The sequence below is a fragment of the Passer domesticus genome, chromosome 8 (assembly GCF_036417665.1).
Source record: "Passer domesticus isolate bPasDom1 chromosome 8, bPasDom1.hap1, whole genome shotgun sequence".
Classification (NCBI taxonomy): Eukaryota; Metazoa; Chordata; class Aves; order Passeriformes; family Passeridae; genus Passer; species Passer domesticus.
Window position 1 is genome coordinate 28,576,142 of NC_087481.1, and position 16,887 is coordinate 28,593,028.

The 16,887-nt window shown below is 46.4% G+C and overlaps 2 protein-coding genes across 2 annotated transcripts in view; one reads left to right on the plus strand and one right to left on the minus strand.

Moving 5' to 3' along the window:
* Nucleotides 1-8,270, minus strand: part of IPMK (inositol polyphosphate multikinase) — a 34,294-nt gene extending 26,024 nt beyond the window's left edge. The window contains exons 1-2 of the mRNA XM_064429962.1: nucleotides 8,005-8,270; nucleotides 3,833-3,918 (exon numbers count right to left, since the gene is read on the minus strand). Of these exons, the coding sequence (XP_064286032.1) occupies nucleotides 3,833-3,918; nucleotides 8,005-8,230 (312 nt within the window). The 5' untranslated portion in view covers nucleotides 8,231-8,270. The remainder of the gene's footprint in view (nucleotides 1-3,832; nucleotides 3,919-8,004) is intronic.
* LOC135306317 (basic proline-rich protein-like) lies at nucleotides 8,161-16,545 on the plus strand. Its single transcript, XM_064429985.1, has 2 exons — nucleotides 8,161-8,750; nucleotides 10,439-16,545. The coding sequence occupies exon 1, from the start codon at nucleotides 8,229-8,231 to the stop codon at nucleotides 8,730-8,732; it is 504 nt and encodes a 167-aa protein (XP_064286055.1). The 5' UTR covers nucleotides 8,161-8,228; the 3' UTR covers nucleotides 8,733-8,750; nucleotides 10,439-16,545.
* The last annotated feature ends 342 nt before the right edge of the window (nucleotides 16,546-16,887 follow it).

The window sequence follows — 16,887 nt, forward strand, 5'->3', positions numbered from 1 at the left end:
TAAACCAGAGCATTTCAGCATGGATAAATGAGCCCTGGCATAAATCAGGCTGAAGCCAACCCTCAAAACACACTGAGGAGCAGGGCACTTATGTGGATTTCTCAGTATGCTTGCACAGGCAGCCTACCATAACCTCACAGTGCCTTTTACCAATTTATTCTCTCTAATTGAAAAGACTACAATTTCAAACAACACTATTTCCCTGTTCCCACATCCCTGTATATTGCTCTCTCCCAAAACCCCTTTAAAAGTAGTCCTTTGGAGTACCTCCACCTACACAGAGCATTGCCATTACACAGAAACAACTGATCAGCAGTGTAGATAGCCCTTAAATAAACACCACCCTTATGCCTCAATTAGTTTCATTCCCTTGTTGCTCATACCTATTGAAAACAAAGTATTTTGTAGCTATTCAAGGTTAAAAAACCTCCTATTTTTCTCACACAGATAAGGGTACCAGAATACCACTTAAAACACTCCATGGTTATGCAGGCAATGTTTTTAAGGAGTTCATGCCCTCAGGTACAGCAAGGGAGTTTGCAGAAACAAAATTAAAATGTTATTATTTTGATTAGATAATTACTCAGATTTACAGAAGTCAATAGCAAGAGGACATTACAGCTAGAAAGTGACACTCCAACGAGAAGTTAAGCAGTGCACAGTAAGCTATCAACAAACTAGTTAAGCTATTAACAGACAGCTCATTGTTTTACTATGTTTTATGTTAGAAGGTATTTATGATAATCTTATCATGCTCTCTTTTTCCCCTCCCTCATAACACATGGCAAGTCCCTTCCCTAGCAGTAGAGAATGAGACATAGTGATTGGTGAAATCATCTCTTACAAAAAAAGACCTTTTTTTTGACTGCTAAATGTAAAACACTGTATGAAGAAAACAGAAAGGCAACCTGACAGCAGCCTGAGCAGGAATTACTTCAGCAATTTTCCAGATTTTACAGAGACCTGTGAAATTCTTCCAAACTTCATCTGCCACCTGCTTCTGAGCAAGTTTTGGACCACTTCCTAGTATTTTGCAGTACATGTCTTCCTTAAGTTTCCATTCCAAAACAGAAGCCCATTTTGTTTGGGCTCTACTGGTAAGTACTGAGCATCATGCTCAACAGAAAAATAAGGGAAAAAACATCTGATTCACTGACAGACTTCTACCTCTGTCATGTTCACACATCAGGCTGCAAGCAAATCCAGCAGTTTCAGAAGAGAAGACTTTCTTGGTCCAAACAGAAGATAATATCTACCTGGTATCACATTAAATATATCAGAGTTCTAGTCAAACTTGTCCCTTTAATGCTTCATTATCATCTCTCACGACACATTCCCTGCAGCCTCCAGCTGACAAGTGCACACTGAAATGCCACTTCCTGCTGCTTGGAAGACACTTCTGCTTCAGATCTGCCATAGCTGCTCTCCAGCTGACTCATGCAGCTGAAACTGAGACATGCTCCCCTTCTTGCCACCCTCAACTACAGAGCTTCTCAGTTACTTCCCACGAGGAGGTGTGCTGTTCCAGAAGGAAAAATACCCACCCCTTGTTTCTGACCCAGGTACTGGGTCAATTTTCATGCATGCTAGTATAAGGTGGGATGCAAAGGCAGCAATAACTCACATACCTACAGACAAAACAGTTCCAAGCACGTATGAAAAAACAGGAGCAGAAATTAAAAAAAAGGTCACAATTAATCCATATATACTATTGGAAAACCACCTGCTTTGATCTTACCAATCAACCTGCTGTTTTGCCCTGACAAAGGGAGAGCTTTTTTCAGGCTTATTTCACTTGTTTCATTTCTGCACTGTTTCTCACGGCCACCTTTTAAACAACTCCCTGTCTCAAGGAGCAGTAAAATTATCCTTCCCTCCATCTCTGGAGGCTCATCAGCCTTCTCCAATGTGATAATATCTCTTTGATTACAGCCCACAAGACAGGCTGAACTCAGTCACCAAAGCAGAGCAGCTTTGCTGTTGTTCCTACTGCTTGTCAGATTAGTCCACTAAACTGCCAGAACACTACCAAGACAAGGAAGTTTTGCCATCTTTTAAATAGGTCAAATTCGTTCATAAATGTCCAAAAAGCACCATCATGGTGCAAGGTAAATGGCAGGAATGGGAAGAAAGGCATTTATTTCCCTTTAGGCAACAATGAGCTATTGGATCAGCTCAAACTGCATGTGGAACTGTACCCTATCCTAACCCTCCCAACCCAGAGCAATTATCACCCTATAACAATAATGTGTAGAGCTTAGATGTCTGTAACCCACATCACACAGCTCTTTCCTGAGAGTAAACATGATAGCAGGTAATCACTGAAGAGCAACAAATCTCCAAGACCTTTCTCCTGTACTTTCACCACCACCACACACATGTACGTGCTCTCCTTCCCTTCTCTCACTAAAAGGCCTTCTAGTCCACACACAACTAATCATGTCAACATCTTTCCTTTTCTCTGTTATGGCTTATAACCAAAAAAATTCAGTGTTTGAAGCAACCCAGCAAGGCCTTAGGAGACAGAACAGAAGCTGACTTGGCAAGTTATTAGCACTGGGACCTGACTTCTCCACAGCACAGTAACAAGCACACTGACACAGACACCCCCTTCTCAAAGACTCTGCCCAGGGTCTTGCTCACAGCTTGTCACATGAGTCTAAGCTTAAACAGAACTTAAACAGTTCATGTGCAAGCAATGCCTGAATTACCCCTCTTACCTGCTGGCTTTAGGCAGGGACAGCACGTCACTGTCTTTGCCTGAGGATTTCACAGCACAGTAAGTAGCCTGGTGCCCAAAGGAGTCTGTTCAAGCTGCCTCCTACTCAAGTTATAGCATATTTCTTAACCTCATCTCAATGAGAGTCACAGAGAAACTCAGAAAAATATTTACATTTAACTGGCTCCTAATAAGTCAAGCGCTGCTGTCCTGTCCCATCATGAGAATTATCAAATAATGCTAATATGCAAACACTGTTCACTTAAAGCACCTTGCTTTGCTTATGTGAGACATTTTCACAAATTCTGCAAGGTTTTTGGTAACTTAAAACATACTCTTTTAGGGAAAAAGAAACCTACCAACCAAAATCCAAGCCAAACACCACAACAAGCAGAGGGTCTCAAGACTCCTCTTACAGCAAGCATGAAGATATTGATAGTTTTTTGTACCTAATAAGCCATGGAGAGGCATGGCACATCAATCTGACACACAAAAACCACACGACAGACCTTCACAGGGAGGTAGGACAGAGCAGGCTCTAGAAACTGTTCACAGGAAAGCAACAGCTTTCCTGGTCTGCACTTGTTAAAGTTACTGATAAAGCAAACTGAAGATAAGCAACAGGAAAAATACAACAATTGAAATTAAAACAACTTGAGAGATTTGATTTTTATTGACTTTTTAAAGGAGCTGAGTTTTAATACAGTGAACAGAGCAATACTTCTAGCAGTAAACCAGGCTAGGAAGAAACACAAAACATGCTAAATTTAGATGTAAGCACTTTTGAGAGACTTAGCTATGTGAGAAAGTTGGGATCAAACATACAACCCTTTCAACACGGACAGGAGATGAGGCTTTTCAATGAAATCTTAGATGCTGTGAAAGTCTGCTACCCTATTAACAAGCAAGCAAGCTTAAATGCTGTGAGTGAAGTAGGTCTGGCAGGAGGACTGACATGCAAGGAGCAGAAAGTTCTAGAGAGCACACAGATACCGTGGCAGGGCACTTAGGTTGCACTTTCCCAACTGCAATGATAAGGATGTACTTTTACAGGAAGCACAGCCCCATTTCAGCTGGAGCAGGCCAGCCTCCTCCATTCTGTGGGACCCTCACCTTGTTGTAGAACTCTTGCTCCCTGGGACCACGAGGTGGTGGCTGCAACTGCTTCAGGACAGTTCCATCTGGATGCTGCAGTATGCCTAGAAGAGAAGAATTTCCTTCAGGGCTTAGTTTTAAGACATACAGCTTTCTTTTTGCCTTTTCTTTTCTTCCAGAAATAGTGATTTCACCATCAAGGACAGCCTATTGAAAAGCTGTACTGCTTCTGCTGCACACACAGTAGAGACAAAATTGTCAGCTCCTACATATAACCCTCAGCAGAGGTTTGCTTGCATTCCTCTTATTTCTACCCACTGAATAATTTCCTGGGTGTAGCTCTGCCCAAGGCCAACACTGGGATTTGACATTAAAACTTCCACCCCCAAAAACCCCATCATTAACTAAAAGAGATTACACAGACACTCCCTTTTTAAATAATTAATAAATTGTATTCCAGCAATGCCAAGACTTTCAAGGAGTGCCACATTTAATGCATTTCTCACTACTAGAACAGAAATAAATGTCCTGTGGATGTACATCTATACTAGTGGCACAGATAAAAGTACATCTTTACTACAAGAAGTAGCATCCCTACAGCACTCCAAGCTATCATATGCTACTATTTGTATCACCCATAATTACAGTACAGAATTTCATCTCAGCCAGGCAACACCTCCATCAAGCCTGCACGAAAAAAACCCTCCAAAATACCCTCATGAAACAGCTTTGTGACTCTCCAGTTACCAGTATTTCTGAAAACCTGCAGAAGAAATGCAACTGAGTATCCGAGGATGCTCAAGACATGGATGTAGGTAAGAAAGGAGAAAAGCAATTGCATTCCTCTGAAATGTGTCCTGTGTTGCATCATTAGGTTCAACAGAAAACCAAAAACCCACTTCTGTAAAACAATTTTTCTCCTAAGATTCATTTCTAGCTTTTCAGACAGTAATTTATTTTGCTTAGAATGGTAGCAAAAATGTCAACTGTATCCAAAATAGGTTCTATTTTCAACTACCATGTGAGAAAACAGAAAAATGAGCCGGGAGCTTTGCATCCCAAAGAGAGTCTGCAGTTATAACAGCAATTGTGTTTTTCACCTCTTAAAACCCATTATCTATGAATGGGCTCTGTTGTGCAGTCTTGGAAACTAAACAAAATTTTTAGAGACCAAGATATTTACTTTAAAACGACCACCAGGCTTAGAATAGTTATTTCAATAGCTTGCTATGCCAAAGATTTGCTTTCAAAATTTGCATTAAATAGCTCTCAAGCCATGTTTCATGCCTGGAGTTGGATTTTATACACTTTCCAAAACTAGAAAATATTGCCACACATGTGCAGACTACCCCAACATGTTCAAGACACAGCAGCTTGTGTTCCCCCTCCCTGCATGTGCTGGAAGCCACTCTGCAAAGTGCACCAAGTACTTCCATGTGTGCACATGTTCCATATGTGAACTCTTAACAATCACATTAAAATAATACAGGTTAAACATTAAAATAGGTTTTATAATACACCTCAAAAATCTGTGTTTTGCCTCTGACAAGGACACAATCTACAAGGCAGAAAGACCAGGCAAAGATGCCTGGAAGCAGAATCCATACACCATTGGGTTGATACATATTAATTGAAGAGTTGAATATAAACTGACATCTAAAGTCCCTCATTCTCTGCATTCTTGACTGACTAGAACATTTACTGCACTACTGTGTCACTGTGACTGGGGCAGGCCTGAAAACCAGAACCATGTTTCAACATCCACCACAAAGATGCAAACTCCATAACCTTCCCTCTGATCTGCAAGAAGCACAGATCACCACCACCAGCAGATCACACCAACAGATGGATGTTGGCCATGGGTTTGTTGCAGGCTTCCTGGGATTTTTCAGCACAGACAGGGAATAGGACTCTTTTAACACATGAAAAAGCAAATTAATATTTCTGAGGAATCAACAGAGCTGTGCTGAAAATAAAACCCGGAAATATCTCACAAACATTTCTCCCTGGCTGTGGATGCAAAGCAAGTCCCTCTCAAGGAGAACAGCCCCTGTAGCTACAGAACCCCACTAGTGGCCTGGGGACCCCCAGCATTCTGCAGCTCCAGGCCCCAAACCCCAGGCAGGTGCAGGAGGCTCTCTGAGGTGACACATCCCAGCAGGGGCTGGCTCTCTCTACCCGCCTAGGGAATTAAGGCACAACCCAAAGTCAGTACTGTACTCACCACACACCATTTATCTGGGGAAGCACTACTGCACACAGCATTCAACAAAAGGGCAGTCACAATGCACAGCAGCCTAATGTCTACACGTGCATGCAGAGAGGCTGTGAGAGGCCTTTCTCTGCAAGGCAGTAAGTCACAGGGAACAAAGGGGAAAGGGAAGGCTATTCAGGAGAAATTTTACACTGTACTTTTACTAAAAAAAGTAAAAGTTAAAGATACTTTGGATACCTTCACGTCCTCTGTCTGTTTGTATGTGGGAATAGAAGGGAAAATCGAGTTACAAAACTGAGAGCTGTGAGTACCAGAACAGCTTTGGTCTTCACGTCAACATAAAACAGTTTCCAAGATGAGTTCATCGACCATGGTGGTACCTCTGCAGAAAAGTCCTGGCCTTGCCCATGAGATGTAGTGGAGCTAGCTTTACCTAACCCACTGGAGTGGCACCCAAAATACAGGTGGTCACCTGTGCTGTTTGACCTAACTGCAGCAAGACTGATGTGCCAAAGGTGAAGCTCTCCCTGAAGTGAGCCTTTTGTTGCTTGATCCCACCTTCTGCTATGATGTATGAACATGGAACACATACACCTTCAAGGACCCAATGCACCTCCATCTACGTTTTACTGCACTGTCTGCAGCTGGGGCAAGGGACAAGAATTACTTTTCTGTGGAGATTATCAGCAAGACAATGCCATGGAAACGACCTGCACATAAGACAAACTCACAGTGCCCTTAGTGCTGTAATTCCAGTCACTGATGAACTAAAAGGTTCTGAAGTTCAGCCCTTGGCGGGGCAAAGAGAAGAATGACTTTTCTGTTGAGATTATCTGCAGCAAGGCACACCATGGATGCAGGCCGTAGATAAGACAAACTTACAGTGCCATTAGTGCTGTAATTTCATTCACTGATAGCTGACAGGGCTCTGTAATCCAGCCCCTGGCCTATTCAGCAGGGGCAGATCCTACTGCCAGGGCTCAAGGCAATATCCGAGCAGGTACTCATTACAGCTGCTCTCAGAGAGCACACTGCAAGCTGAATGGATGCACACCTTCCATCTGGCTGAGAGGCAGGAGTTACCCCAAATGCAATGTCCTGGAAAGATGAGAAACGCCATTTGGCAGCATTGATTTGGCCGCTTGCTTTGGCACTGACCACTGCCTATGCTAAATGGCCCCTTCATCAGAAGGGCCAACACCTTACTCCTCAACATGGAGCTAAAATAGAAATTTAGAGCTGGTGGAGGCATATTTTAAAATGCTGTATCCTCATGTCTTTGTATTACTAGATGACTTCCTAGCCATTGGTTCAGATTTATCATCAAATAAACAAGCAAATAACAATAGCTTAGTAATAATTAGCTGAAGTTTCTGGTGGCCACAGGCTCAGGTGGTCCCGTTAGATAAACCATGTTTCTGACATCTGTTCTGAGAGAACCAGCATGCTGCTACCTGAATGCCCTTTTTAAAAAGGTGCCTGATAAAATGAAGCTGAACAGCAGAAGTCCTTCGGTTTCAGGGTGCCTGATAACTACCACGTCCTGACAGACTAAAGCCATTTAGAGAAAGCACCAGAAGAATGAAATGCAGCAGCGGTTACACCGCTCCATCCACGGCCTGTGCGCAGCGGGGAGCTCGGCCGGCCCCCTCGGCCTTGCCGGGAGCTCCGGTCCCTCGGCGCTGCCCCGGCCCCGGCCCCGGCCTCCCGCGCTGCTGCTGCGGCGCCTCCTGCGCACAGGTGCGGCCGGAGCCCCACGGCGGGAGCTCGGCCACGGCGGCACCGACCCCTGCCCCGCCGGCCGCGGAGCTGCCCCTCCGCCGCCGGGCCGTGAGGGAACTCAAGCCAAGCCCGCCCGTGGCAGCCCGTCTGGGGGAATTCAGACAAACGGAGGGAAGGGTGGGGGTGGGAAGAACTCCCTCGCCGGTGACCCGGCCAGGCCCGCCGCCCCCTCCCCGCGCCCGTCGCCGCTCACCGCCTTTATCCTTGCCGTACATGTGCCCGGCCACCTGGTGCGACAGCGGCACGCATCCGTTCAGCGCCCGCCGCCGGCCGCCCCCCGCCGCCGCGGGGCCCGGGGAGGCGCCGAGCACCGGCTGGGCCGCGGCCTCGGCCTCCTCCGTCTCGCCGCGCCCGCCGCCCGCGCAGCACCCGCGCCCGCCCTCGGGGCGCCCCGCCGGCCGCGGGGGCTCCGTGGCCATGTCCCGGCGGTGGGGGGCTGCCGGCGGCGGGCGGGGGCTGGCCGCGCTCTGGCGGCTGCGGCCGGGCCTCAGCGGGCCCTGCGAACCAGGGCGCGGGCGGCGAGGCCCCGCGACTCCATCACCCCGCACCGCGCCGTCCGCCCACCCCGCGCCGGGGCAGCGACCGCCACCGCCCCGCCCCGCCCCAGGCGTGGCTCCGCCTGCGCCGCCCGGCCCGGCCCGATCGCGGCGGGACCGCCGCCGTGCTGACGATGACGGTGGCCCTGGCGGCGCCGCGTGGGGCGCGGCCCCGGGAGAAGGCCTGGCCGGCAGCGCCGGTTCAGCGGACGCTGGAGAAGGGAGCCGGGCCCGGCGCAACGGCCGGAGCGGCCCCGAGCCCCGGCACCCCCAGCCCTCGCTCCCCGCTGAGCCGGCAGAACCGTGCGGAGGCGGGCAGGGGGCGTTCCCTGCTCTGGTTCTCGGTAACCTGAAATACCCCCGAGTCCTCTTCGTTTCCAGATAAATCCACCGTCACAGCGAGGTTTGTTCAGTTTCTTCTCCAGTAGATCGGAGTGACTGCAAGGGAGATCCAGCCGGGGTGTGCAAACAGTATAACCCCTGACAGCTGACAAGGAGCCCTTAAAGCAGCCTAAACCCGAACCTTTCCACGCTCTGGATGTGCTGGTCGTGCATTATAGATGACTGCACCCGGCCCAACACCAGATTAAACTGGATAACAGATTAATCTCTAAATTGAATTTTACCTCCCCATGGACACAGGAAGGTACTCATGGCCCTGCATTCACTGTCAGAACCCCAGAGCTTGGCTAGGAGACATCATTAAGGCTTCCCTAGGACTCATATCAGCTCCATTTAGCAGCCTGCAATTACTGCCTTTTCTTTTTGCTGTTTCTATCCCTTATAAAATGAGCAGATCTCTGTAAGTATTAGATCTGCATTTTGCTGTGATATCTGCCAGGATCAAGTTCTGTTTAGCATTAGTAGGATAGGAACAGGAAAAAAAGGCCAGAGACAGGAAAATTAATTTCAGCAGATATAGGTTGTTTTCACAGGTTTTATAAAATGGCCCAATGTATATTCAAGAATTGGCATTGACATCAGAGAAAACTCGATATGATGAGCTTGGCTATTTACCACCTCTTCCCCATCCCATAGCTGGGAGATGTGGCAGGTGGTTGGGATGTGATGGCAATTTAAGGGATTTACTGGGGAAATCAGAGTATCAAAGGAGCAGGAAGGTCACGGAGAGAATTAAAACTTGAAGAGTGAGAGAAAAGAGCAAAACATAAACCTGTTGAAACTGAGTTTCTTAGTTCATTGTTCATGGAACAGTTTGTTTTACACACTTAATTGGATAAGGTGGTGTAGACAGAGGTTACAACTCAGCAAGATCCTTCCTGAAGTAACAAGGCTGGGCAGAAAACACTTCTTCCTCCTGACTATCCCCTTCTCATCAGTCATTACTGTACAGCCCTAAAGATCAGGAGCCAGATGGGTGCAAAAGTAAGCTCCCATCTTCAGATACCCAATGGTGAATTCTCCCAGGGGGGTGCTGGCACAGGAGAGAAATACCAGATTGGCCAACCCTTGCACAAGGATTAGTGAGGTGTACAGTGAAAAATTCATAAGTGTGTGTCTGGCAGAGAGAAGGCTCCCAGTCTTGACAGCAGTAGCTGCTGCAAGGTTTGGATGCCAACCTGAGCCTTGCAGAAAGATATTTCCCTCTGCAAAGATGTGAGGCACTTCAGCTAATCTGGATCTAAACACAGAGAGAAAAACAGAGATGACATTTCAAAGCTAAGTGCCCATCTAACACTGCAATCTGCCTGAACTCAGAAGCTCAGTGGAAGAAAGAATGGGATTAAAAGGCAAAAAACCCTGGAATTTAAAGATTATTCAAGCACCTAGTCCTCAACGGAGCTGCTAGATACTCTTGCAGCTAACAGAAATGCGCCTGGAGGGCATTAAAAGAAATACAAAAGCATGAGTAATTGGAATAAGCAAACACTGACTCTTTCCTTTTCCCGGACATCTGCTTTAGTCAGATTTATGCATACAGAAAACAAGTGACGTGAGACTATCCTCCACTCATTCCACCCTCACACTTCAGCACATGGAGTTCACTAATATTTCTGGGAACTTCTCCTAAAGTGAAACAAGTGAAACAGAGAGAATAGCAGAAATGGCAAATAATTCCTTTCTCCACAGTGTAATCCTGTAAGAGATTGCACTGAAAACTGAACCTACCAGCAAGATTCCTGAAGAAACTTCTCATCTCCAGGCTGTGTGACTGCACTCCAAAAAGAAAGCAGAAGAGGCTGTGAACAGCTTCTGAAGGAGGGGCATTTGAGAATCTCCTCCAATTCCCCTGAGAAAATGCATTTGGCAAAATTATACTTAATTCTGGATTACTCTTTTCCCCTGTTGCTGAAGACCAATCTTACCTCATTCAGTCTGATGACAATGCCTAGAGAACACCAGGACTGTGTTTGTGCTGTGCGAGGATGCGTCATGGGCAGATTGCACAGCTGCCCGAACTGAGGGAGAATTACAAAAGAATCCCCTTCTGTTAAAATAAAGGCCTTTTTCAAACACAAAAGCGAGTTAATGACTAACCACAAGACGCACTGTAGTTTGGTACAGGAAATAAGCTCCTATTTAAGTGGAAGTGCAAGAGGACATTAGGTAAACAGAGGAGTGGGGCCGGCTCTTCGCCAAAATATCAGTCCTCTAGAAGTATGCTGACAGCAAACTCTGCTGGATTTTTCACTGTACCTTCACATGGTTCACAGCCACCTCTTCCACACCTCAAAAAAAATACTGCTCTTTTGCCAGAGCAGTGCTTTTTGCTAAGTCTGTGTGAGAGACGTGGATCCTGCTGCCCACAGAGCCACTTCCTGCTCAGGCTGCAGCATGTGAATAGCTCTTGCCAGCCCAACAAGATTGCAACACAGCCAGCCAGGACCATACACGTGGGCCTGAGAGCAAGTGTCCATCACCCAAACCAGCTGTTTGCTGGACAGGCAGAAGCATCTGCAGTGGGGCTCCTGCAGGCAGGGAGGCCTGTCCCACTCACACAACACAAGGCAGACACCTTCACAGCAGCGTGGAACTTGCAGCAGCACTGCAGCTCTTTTTTCTTGCCATCTCAAAGCAGAAGTGTTGCTGTATTGTGACCTCTTAAAATCAGGGTGTTTAATCCTTTGTTAAATTCACAGAAGTTCTGTCCTGTTTTGTTCTTGTTAAGTGAAGGAAAATCTAAACGTGCCCTTGTCTGCTGCATCTGTAAAATCCAAGGGTGCCATCCTGCTTTCTTTCCCAGCTATGGCCTTGTCACTTAGGCATCATGTCCCACAGTGACTAATATTTTACCTGGCAAATGGATGCAAACTCTGTGACACTACTCTCCTCCCTGGCAACTGGTCCATTTGTGTTTTCTAGAATGAAAACAAAGGCATGCTGTCAAAAGCCAACCTACACTCTCTGTGATAATGTGGTACACTTAAAAAAAATTACTGCAAGGTTAACTCATGGCAGTTGTGTATCTTCTGGATTACCTCTTCTACAATCAGAACTGCAGCTGTGAATCTTGGAAAGTCTGTTCTGTATTGGAAAGATACAAGGAATATAAAAGTGAGAAGCTCATTTTAACAGTTCTTCAGAATCCCTGGATTTTATTTTCTCCTTGGTTATCAATTAAGAAACCAAGCCAAGTATTTGAAGGAAAAGTTCATTTTTGAAATGAGAGTAGATTAAGGCCTGGGAAGCAAATGAAAGGGCTCTGATGGTGGAGAGGAGGCAGCAGTGAGTGTTTGCTGAGACTGGTTTTATTCAACATCTTCATCACAACCTGCAGAAAAGACAGTGCACAAAATCTCCAGGTCTACAAGTATTCCTGGCCTCCTTAGGGCACTCAAATGCCATGCCAATGACAACATCCTGCAGGATCTCACAAAACTGAACAAAAGGCACACTTGGCATAGGCGTTTCAGTACAGATAAATGTAGATACACATGTAGAGGAAAATAATTCAAACCAAAGCTCTTTGATGCTGGTGATGGAACTGGCCATCATGGCCCAGGAAAGAGGCCTGAAGTTGCTGTTAACAGTTGCCTGAGATCGTCAGCCCAGTGTGCATCTGCAGCCAAAAAAAGCCAACAAAACTTTTGGGAAGCAGCAGGAAGAAGCTGAGAGAAAGACAAAAGGTGTAATTTTGTTGCTCTGTGTAGCCTCAGCATGACACATACTGAGTCCAACTTCCATGCCTGGTCTATCACAGAGAATAGGAACATACCATTAACTATCAGTGTGGAAGATTAAACCATGATTTGTGGAGAGCCTAAATAGCTGAAGCATGCTTTAGCTGCCTCCAGTCCTAGAAAACAGCAGTGACAGATGTGTGTGCTTTGACATCCTTGAAAAAGAAGCTGAGCTTCTATCTGAAACAGAAACTTCAGATCAGTCTTTGGTACCATCTCCTGATCTCATGGATTACCTGCAGATACAGATCCTCCTTTTGTCCTTCTAAAGAGGGATTTTTTCCAACTACAGTGTTGTATCACTATTGGGAATTGCTCAGGGTTTACAAATGCATGATGGCATCTGAATTTTACCAGTCACATCCCAATGCTTTAGGACAAGCTCAGAACTTGATTTAAGGTAATTAACATGCCAAGAGATTTATTTTAAATGCCTGTTTGTCTTTCCCTGGAGGTGACTTAGATTGCCTCCACCTGCAGTAAAATTAAACACTTATTTATTGATTAAACCCACTGGCATTAAAAAAGGCTGTTATTAAATGGTATTCTACTGCCAAAATTAATTTGCAAAACAACAGTCACAACCCTTAAAAAGTAATTTAACCTGCACAGCTATTAAAGCCAAGAATGAGATTGAAAGAACTCTTTGAAAAGAGCATCAAATTTGATAATTACTGCAGTGGAAGTCGGTGCTGGCCATTGTTTTGGTACCTGAATCTTGATCAAGAACCCTGGCAGTGAACAGACAGTGCATCTTGAACATGTCTTACCCATGTATGGTGATATTTTCCAGCTGTAGAAAAGTATTTGAGAAAAGTTATGCAGTGTGGCCTTATCATTCATTTTGCTGCCTGTTGCCAGCTAACTTGACTGAATAGAACAAACATTGCTGTTACTGAGCAGACCCTTGGAATACACTGATTTATGAATGCTTTACACATTAAAAATGTCATCTCTGGGATGCTCAGGAAGCTTTTTTGCACAGGCTGCTCCAGGAGAGAAGGCACTTTTTTTTTTTTTTTGGGTGTAAGTCTGCCACATATACAAAAACAGCAAAAGAAAATCACAGTCTGTGTAACAAAAAAGGATGCAGAGCAGGGTGGATTAAGGGCAGTGCAATGTCAAATAGGAAAGAGGGATGGTTGAGTTTTCAGCTGGGAAAAAGATAACAGGAGACAGGATCTTACTGTGCTTACGTGAGACCTGTGCACCTTCTAGATATTGAAGGAAACAGAAGTTGTTTGAGAAGCCAGGTAAATCTCTTACTATTCCAGACTGCATATGGGAAAGGTGGAGTGCATCCTGCTTAGCTAGTCCTGTAAACCTGTTGTGATTTTACTGACTTCTGGGGGCATACCAGTAAATTCTCCTTCTATTTATTACAACTGCACATCTAATTAAACAGCTTACAAAGTGGGGTGTGGAGGAACAGGAGACTGCTAAAGGGACCTACTGCACTGCAGGGGTGTGCTGCTTTCTGTCCAGTACTGTGGGATTTCACAAACAGTTGAGGAAGAAAAACCCCAGTAAGAGAGGTGTGCTCAAACACATAACCCTTCAACTCTGAGAAGCACGGGTTTGGCTAATAAAACCACCACTTTATACTTTTAATGCTTGGCTCTATTAGGGTATATAATGAAATGGAACATACCATTGTGTCATTTGTTTTATCCCTTTTTGCTCCGACATAGTACTGTTACATGATGGTAAATCTTCTCTAGTTATGCTCTCCTTCCATCCACCACATCTTTTTTCTTCGTTTTCCTCTTCTTCTCTTCACATATTTGTTCATTTTTATGTTATTTGGTTTTTATTCAGCTGCTCTCTGCATTAGCTTCAGCATTAATCAGCTTGGAAATCATCCTGCCAAGAAATGCACTGCACAGCCTGGCAGCTGTAGAAAACAAGCATCAGAGAACTTCAAGCAGCAGGCCCAGGTACTAAAATTAATCATGGCTCTAGGAAAATTATTATGACAATGCAAAAGAAGACACTCATCAGTGCAGGAAAACCATGGCAAAAAAGCCTGGATACAGAGAGCAACTGGGGGAACAGACATCTGACACTCCTGGACTGCATATGTGTCAGTGCAGATCTGCATGAAATGTTCTGTCTGGGCTGAAATACCAATAACCCCAGCTCCCTGGCAGTGGTGTTGGGCATCCTCTCTCTGCCCACAGGCCAGGGTGAGGCTGTGCTTGTCCATCCAGTCCAGTCAGGGCTCAGCGTGGGTTTTGTCCACCTTGAAGCTTCAGGAGTTGAAGCAACAGCCAGATTTAGCATGAGACTTCCATGTCCAGGGTGGCTAAGAAGCCAGCTGACAAGGTTCCTCTGCAAAACCAATGTTTAGTTTCATGCCTATGTTCTTATCCTTCCTGCTATTATAAAATGTTCTTCCGTTTCTTGGATGTGAGCAACTGTGATACAACAGTGACTCATGTTTCCATGTCTTTAGCTGCATTACACTGCAAGGAAAATCCACGTCTAACTGCTGCACAATTGCAAAAGGTAAGTTTTACAGACCCCAACAGCACCAGAACAAGGCCCAAACAGCAACAACATGGTAATTTTAGCAGGCTTGCTGTCAGGGAACTGGCAGTACAACTTCTGGACTCAAAGTGCATGAGGCTCTAGGCATGGCTGCATAGTTGCTAACAGCTTTATGCAGCACTTCCAGCTGCCTGGGCTCAGCCAGCCAGCACTGCTGCTGAAACCCCTTCAATCCATGGCTGTGGAGAAAGCCCCTAGATCAGTGCTCATGGAGTTGCATGGTGTGATTTGGCATGGACTGGTTTTCTGGTAGCAAGGGAGGATTTTGTGAGAAGATGCTAGAAGCATTCATCATGTCCAACAGAGCCAATTTCTGATGGCTCTGAAGATGGAAATGCTGCTGGCCCACTTACAGAGGCTGGTAATGCTTCTGTGATGACCTGTTTAAGAAGAAAATCAAAACAGGGCACAGACAGTTCATTTTCCAGGGGTGGTGAGGTGCCACCACCAGGGCCATCCCAGCGCAGCGCACAATGATGTGCTGCAGCCACTGCCACCTCAGCACGGCCTGCAGCGAGCCTTGCCTGCCTGGCCACCCCCAGCCAGCCATGCCAGGGCAGCAGGGCAGGGCTGGCAGTGGCCTCTCCTTCCCGGCGTTGAACAGCCCCAGCCCCAGTGCCACCACCACTGCCCGCTCAGCGCCGCGGGGCCGCACGGGAGACACAGAGAGGGACTGTCTGGCATGGAACCTAGACGAGATCAACCTCTCAGCGCTGTGGGATCCTGCAAGAATCTTTGACTTAGGGGAACTTGTTGGCAACAGTACAGGCAAAAGTCTTTCTTCTAGTCAGAGAAGAGAAGGAAGTGAGGACACGTGGGGAGAACAACATGGTGGCACCAAGGTCAGTGGAAAAAGGGAGAGGAGGTGCTCCAAGCACCAGAGCTGAGATTCCTCTGCAGGCCGTGGTGAGGACTGTGGTGAAGCAGCTGTGCCCCTGCAGCCCATGAAGTCCATGGGGGATGCAGAGACCCACTCAGAGCCTGTGGGAGAAGTGCTCACACTCAAACAGGTGGAGGCCAGAGAAAGCTGTGATCTAGTGGGAGACCTGAATGGAGAGAGAGGGTTCCTGCTTCCAGAGATAGGGAGCCCTTGTTTCCCAACTAGAGCAGCCTATTCCTAGAGGACTGCACCCCATGGACAAGTGACCCACATCACAGCAGTTTTGGGAAGACTGTTTGCCCCTGGGATGCACTCATGTGGCAGCAGTTCTGGCAAGACTGCTGCTCTGAGATTAGAGCCACATTAGAGACATTCACAGAGAACTGTCTCCCATGAGAGGGACCCCACAGCACAGCAGAGGGAATACTCCTCTCCCTGAGCAAACAGAAGTTGATGTCCAGTGACAAACTGACCAAAACCCCCACACCCTGTCTCCCTGTACTGTCAGAGGGAGGAAGGGAGGGAGGGGCTGGGGGAGAAAAAAAGTTTTAAAGGCTTATTTTACTTCTCATTATCCTCCTGTAACTCTGTTAACAATAAATTTACTTTATACCTTTCGATTTCAACCTGTTTTGCCCTTGAGTGTCTTCTCCCAGTCCTCATCTCAACTCATGAGCCCTTCATTAATTTTTTTTCCCTCTCCCCTGCCCAGCTGAGAGGAAGAGAGGGTGAGTGAATGGCTTTGTGGACGCCTGGCGTTTGGCCAGTGTCAAACCACAACACACGGCCTCTGTTTCCATCCAGCGGAGCAGCGCAGCTGCAGTGCTGCCTCCTCAGCCTGCAGGCTGAGTGCTCCAATGCAACCTGCAGGAAATACCTGTAACTGACAGCCTCTCCCCTTCGAGGATCCTGACCGAAGAAGCACTCAAATACCTGACATTCACACTATTTCAAAGAGTCACACTCAA

Coding starts and splice junctions, on each gene's coding strand:
- LOC135306317 (XM_064429985.1), top strand. CDS start 8,229: ATGTCCCGGCGGTGGGGGGCTGCCGGCGGCGGGCGGGGGCTGGCCGCG.